At 40.6% G+C, this 6,000-nt stretch overlaps 1 protein-coding gene across 3 annotated transcripts in view; it reads right to left on the reverse strand.

Annotated features, from left to right (window-relative positions):
* LOC142335896 (ubiquitin carboxyl-terminal hydrolase 21-like) overlaps positions 1-2,507 on the reverse strand; it is a 35,391-nt gene extending 32,884 nt beyond the window's left edge. For 2 of the 3 annotated variants that reach the window (XM_075384252.1, XM_075384251.1), the window contains exon 1: positions 2,084-2,504. In XM_075384252.1, coding sequence (XP_075240367.1) covers positions 2,084-2,239 — 156 coding nt within the window. In that variant the 5' untranslated portion in view covers positions 2,240-2,504. Of the gene's footprint in view, positions 1-2,083 lie in introns of all 3 variants that reach the window. The other variant, XM_075384250.1, reaches the window with a different exon arrangement.
* Positions 2,508-6,000: the final 3,493 nt, after the last annotated feature.

Consider the following 6,000-nt stretch of genomic DNA (forward strand, 5'->3'; position numbering starts at 1 on the left):
GATTAAGTTACAACTCAACAAAAAGAAAGACAAAGAGAGGCACAAATGAAAAATTCCGTAGTTCTTGAAAACAAATAAAATTATAGTCCAGTAAACACACCATTAACAATCAGCTAAAACCATTGTATATGTTAAATTATTCCTCTTTAGCGCGTCAGGAATAAGAAGAGACAGGCATGAGACTAAAACACAGGACAACAAAAAGAATAGGTAGAAAATACTCAAACTTTCAAGAATTTGCCATAAAAAAATAAAAGCAATTAATATTAAATAGGTCTTCTCAGGCAAAAAATACCTTAAAACGTCAAGACGACCTGATACAAATTATACTATATGGTCAGACAAGAACAGAACAAAACAGACAATCGCAAACATCTCATGAAATCACAATGTCTTATACAATAATACCATATATTCACTATTAGAAAACATATATGAACGTTTGCAGCATTCGCGATGAAATCGAGAGAGATAGCAAAAACAAATTAAATTGCCACATGTGAAAAAAATGCGTGACTTTTAAAAATTAATCTAAAAAAATAAAAAAAAAACGAAAGCAAACAAAATTGCGTTAAATCGAACAAAATTTGCAAATAACTGCCAGAACTGCTGTTCAAAATAGCTTTGGTAGATAGTACAGATTCACCTAGCCCACGTTTTGTCTTATGAAGATTGTTTGAGTAGGTTTTAGAGCAGTTCCTTTGAGAATTAATAGCAGTTGAGAAAATAGTGAAAACAGTCTACGTTCACTAAAGCTTTAAACCCTCGATAAGTTCTCGAAAAAGCGAAATCCGAAAAAATTCTTCAATGGATTTAAAAAATGATTTATTGGATCTATTCTGTTTCGGCCCCCCAGCTTAGTGGGCATAAATGTTTTATGACCCCCAGGCGCACGTGCTATTTTCTTACATAGTAACGCGTGCTATATAACAACATATAATTTGTAACTGGGGGTCATAAAACACACTGGGGGGGGGGGGGGGACAGAATAGATCCAATTTATCTCCATTTTCTTATGGGGGGGGGGGGGGTCCTCAACGTCCTGGGGGAGCACAAACGGAAAAGATCCAATCTTTAAGCCCACAGCAGAATGTGATCTACTGTTTCGGCCCCTAGTTTTTTTTTTACAAACCAGGCTCACAAACTATTTGCCGTTACATAGCATATTACTACGTGAAAAAATAGCATGTGCATCGGGGGCTTATACTCATATGGGGGGAGAAACAAAATAGATTCCCAGAATCATCAGAATCTATTGCATTGCCCCCTCCCCTCTCAGTGTTTTTCATGACCAGTTACAATTTATATATTGTTATATGGCACGTTACTATATAAATAAATAGCACGCACGCCTAGGGGCTGTAAAAGCTAAATGCCCACTAAGCTGGGTGCTGTAATGGAAAGACTCGAAAACATAACACCCATATCACAAACTCCACGGTCCTTGTCGATACTTCATACATGGCTATGTTACCCACCCCCTCCCCCTGTAGATGTAATAGATCCAACCCCCAAATTCACCTGCTGTTTTACACAATGATTTGATATTACGGTCTGAAATAGGAAAGAGCCCAGAAAAAATCTCCGAATAATGTCAACTTTGAGTTAAGCTGCACAAACTAAACAGCTACAATAGGTTCTGTTTCTGGATCTATTCTGTCCCCCCCCCCCCCGTGTTTTTTTATGACCCCCAATTACAAATTATTTGTTGTTGTATAGCACGTTACTATGTAAGAAAATAGCACGTGCGTCTGGGGGTCATAAAAGATTTATGCTCACTACTCTGGGGGGGGGGGGGGGGGGCAAAACAGAATAGATCCCTGTTTCTTTTGTGCAACCCCAGGGGTGCAAATAATATGTGTGTGTCTAGAATGTTAATGAAGAGAACCATACTAGAATGCAAGGTCTCTCATTATAGCCCCCCCCCCCATGAAATTATAGCCCCCATTATGGTATAATTACCATGTTTGGGGGGTATAGGTTATCTTACCACTTAAGCTGGGGGGAGGGGGGGGGGAGGTGGGCTATACTGGGAAAGACCCAGACTATTAAAGAGATCAATACAATGGTAATCTATACTCACATACTGACTGCCAGTAGTAGAATGTTCCGTCTTCCTATGTATCGCAGGTTTGGTAAGAGGCGTGTTGAAGCTACTAGAATGGGCGCCGTACTCTCTATTACTAGTAGAATACGACGGGTAGATAGCTGAGTTGTTGGAAGGATAATTTCTCGACATTCTTTGTTGGATGAGAGGTTAATATCGCGAGCATAGTGTTGCCCCAATATCACAATCAACCCACTAAATTGTCACGTAACAAAATAATGCAACCTCGTAAAGACAATATTCAAGCTTTAGTTCTGCTGGAAAATATTCTCAAGCCATATTTAAACCTGAAAAATTACCTGAATACGCATTGAGAGAAGAAGGTCTCAGTTAAGAGTTGCTGTTCAATTATAATAGCAAATAAATGGACACGTGCTTGAAAATAAAGATCTCGAGTGCAATTCACTGTGTTCATTATAACGAGTGAGGTTAGAACTATGGAAGTGCTCCTGGATTCGATCTGACAATTTGTGGGCATGGTTATAGCATACGCAAAGCCAGCTATATATTATAGCATTTATGGGGGGGGGGGGGGGTGGATAATAGTAATGACCTCGTTTACCATGGAAAACCTGGATCCCTTCCTCTTGTGACCTCCTAGCCCTTCCCCAGATAATGACCATCCCCTAAGCAAAAAGATTTAATAACACAATGCGGCGCCGAGACATTTTTGTGGTTCGTTCCCATTACAGCTTAGTGGCCAAATAACGTATATCCCCACCCCATGACCGTAAATGTACCATAATGGGGGCTATAATTTTGCGAGGCTCTGTAATAGGAAAGACCCCATTTTGTAATCAAGGCTGCTTGACATGCTGCGGGCATAAACGATGACTGTGTAGCTGCTTCTTAAACACAGTTCGGCCACGATAGCAGCTACGGGTTCTTTAGTTTCTGTATTCTGAATGTAGTTCAATTGTTCGGTAGCGCAAATTTGACAAAAAAATATAATTTCCTGTTTTTTACATTGTCACTTCATGACTTTCGCGATACAACTTCTTGGATAGAAATCAACTAACAAAAAAAATCATCCTGGCAGAGAGAAGTTAATCATCATCATTAACTCCCCTGCGTCCGTAGAACCCAACCTGTCATTGGGTTTGGGGGGTATAGAAGCATGATATTAGCTGCGGGTATAGTTATAATGACTAAAGCGTCCTTAACTTCACGTGACCTAGCAATATTATCACGACCGGTAAAAGTCCGTGTGACGGTCCCAGCAGCCAGATCCCGCTTGGTGAAGCCCAAGAAGCCAGAAATCATGATTCACTTCCAACGCTGCCTCGCAAATTGTCGATTTTGGTCGTTTGTCCAACGAATTAACGCACGGTCAGCAGCTTTGTCCAAACTCGCTGGAGTCTATTCCTGCGCGGCGTTATTGCCAAAGTCTTAAATGTCAGTCTCTATAAAAAAGGCTCCATGAAAGTTGCAGAATGGTTTGCCAAGGGGGAAGTATTTTGGCGTCAGTTGAATTTCGCCTTCGTTGTTGCTTCTTGCGTGGACGAGATCTGACAACAGACTCGCCTTCGCTGATGAATGTAATCAGTTTATCTGAACCACGGTTCAGAAGTAGAGCCTGTTTCATGCACTTAAAGAAACCCCCCCACACTCCACCAAAGTGAGGCGCAGAAGGAGGGTTATGTTCCACTTAACTGACTGGATAAATAGTGGATAATTGATGATGCTATGGTCCAACGTCAATGGTCTTGTCGTATCTGTTTTATTGTTGCAAGAAAGTTCTCTGACAAAAAACATTTTGGGCCATTCCGAGAGAAGAAGCGTCCGAGGGCTGTCAAACTCTCTCCTGTGTTGAGGTCTTTAACCTCTATTTAGATAGCTTTTGTTGCCAAACACGGGAACACGCTGCCATAGGTCTTCACTTCTGCATTTCGGCGCATGACTGCAAATGGTCCCAGCTAGTTTAATCAAACATTGATAAGATGATCGTTGAACTTGTTTCCTTGAAAGGAAATTCTGGTAGCTCTGCCATCAGTGGCTCTAGTTCTTGTGCTCTCAAGCGGCGACAGTCGAAGCACTTGGAAGCTAAGCTCCATAGGAAGGCCCGAATTCTATGAATGTAGCACCGTTGTTATATAACTGCGGGTGCATTCAATTAAGTTGTGCATACCAAATTCATGACAATTCAATATGTATAATTGGATACTGTATTCTTTGCTTTCGAAAAACCTGGAAGCTTAGTGCCGAACGGTAGCGAACTGCGTTTGGCCCTATTACTTACTCGAAGGAGCTGATTTTTTGAAATCAAAATTCGAAGCCAAAGACAGATCTTTCCTGTTCAAACTTCTGAGGTTAGACTTTGTCTTTGTGTTTCTGGAATATTTCAAATGAGGTTTTTGGAAAAGATATATTCGGGCATTATTTATTTCTTGGAGTCCCAATTTTTACCTCGGCTTTGATTTCAGGTTTATGATTAAAAGTACATTAAATACCATTCAAAGCATTAACTTCATCCATTTAAATCTGCTGACGTTGATGTAACATTCGCTGGTTGTTATTTCACTTGGTATGTATGTTTCTCCTTCACCAAGTAGAAAATCATTCCAAGTGATTTCTGTTTCACCAAAATTCGGAGGGTTCAACGATAAAATGTTTAGACCGACTACTTGTAATTCTCCGGACACCGGATTTTGTTTTCCACGAACGTGATTCCACTCATTATGTCAGTGCCTTTAATCCACCCAAGATAGGCATCGTTATCACTCCAAAATTACGTTGGGCTAACAGTAATTGACGACTGTTTCAGATCAAGCTGCATAAGTCTACAACAAGGAAAAGCTGCTTGTAATTCCACTTTCGTAATTCTTACCAAACGTTCGCACAAGCGATCACAAATCGGGTTGATATAACTGTTGTCGGATTGATCTCTCACATAAAAAAAAACTACGCCGAAGTCTAATTGGGATGCATCACAAACAAATCAGCTGAAAGTTGCGGACTTGATGCTTAGACACAGGGCAGCTTGGCATTTTTATTGGTGCACCTTAACGATATTGCTTGCTCTAAGTGTTTGCGTTCTGCATCTCATAACATTATATCATCCCATGCAGGGTACTGGAAATGCTGAAATGAATTTTCCTTGGCCAGAAGAGCAAAGGCATGATTGAATATTTTACAGGACCCACATCTGCATGAACATGGCTTCTCCATCAACAACTAAAGCCCAAAATTGAGTAAATTTGGATGACCCCCAATCAAGTTATTCATTAGGTCAGGTCGGAGGGATCTTTGTAACGACCGATTCTTGAAAAAGAATCAAGCACATGCTAAGCGCTTGAATTTTCCATTTTAGTTAGGGTGGTTGAAAAAGCGAGGAGGCAAGTACACAACTCCTTCAGGCAGGTTTGAGAAGGCAATTGATTTTACTTAACACCCCCCATTTGTTTCCAAGAACTTATCGTCTATTTGGTTTAGCTCGAAGTCTTTATTAACTGGAGGCCGTCAAGTTGTTATTGAGCAAATGGGTAATTGTTTTCTAGATTGAGATGTTACCTCGAGATTAGACAGACTTTGTATCTCAACAATGTTACGGTTTGTGTTTCTCAAATATTGAATGCCTGCTTTGATATCTGCAGTTTCCTCGACGTCTGTTGCTTCGATGTCTGTCGCTGAGCTGAGATGATTTTAATCATCGACCCTCAGGTTCGTGATTGCGTTGTCAAAGGCTTTGTAGCTATGCGACAGGAAAGTTGGTTTATTAAGGGAGGAAACCAATTTTGCGTATGATTGGAGCGGTAACTATCCTAGCGAGAAGATTGTGCGGCACAAATGGGCTTCCTGTTGTCTCGATGAAAAAACAGTTCCAGAACAAACTTTTGCATCAACGCCCAGAAGAAATTGTCTCTTGTCGTCAGAGAGATTCGGAAACTGTGACG

Source organism: Convolutriloba macropyga, chromosome 3, assembly GCF_964194025.1.
Source record: "Convolutriloba macropyga chromosome 3, txConMacr16.3, whole genome shotgun sequence".
NCBI classification, from domain to species: domain Eukaryota; kingdom Metazoa; phylum Xenacoelomorpha; order Acoela; family Convolutidae; genus Convolutriloba; species Convolutriloba macropyga.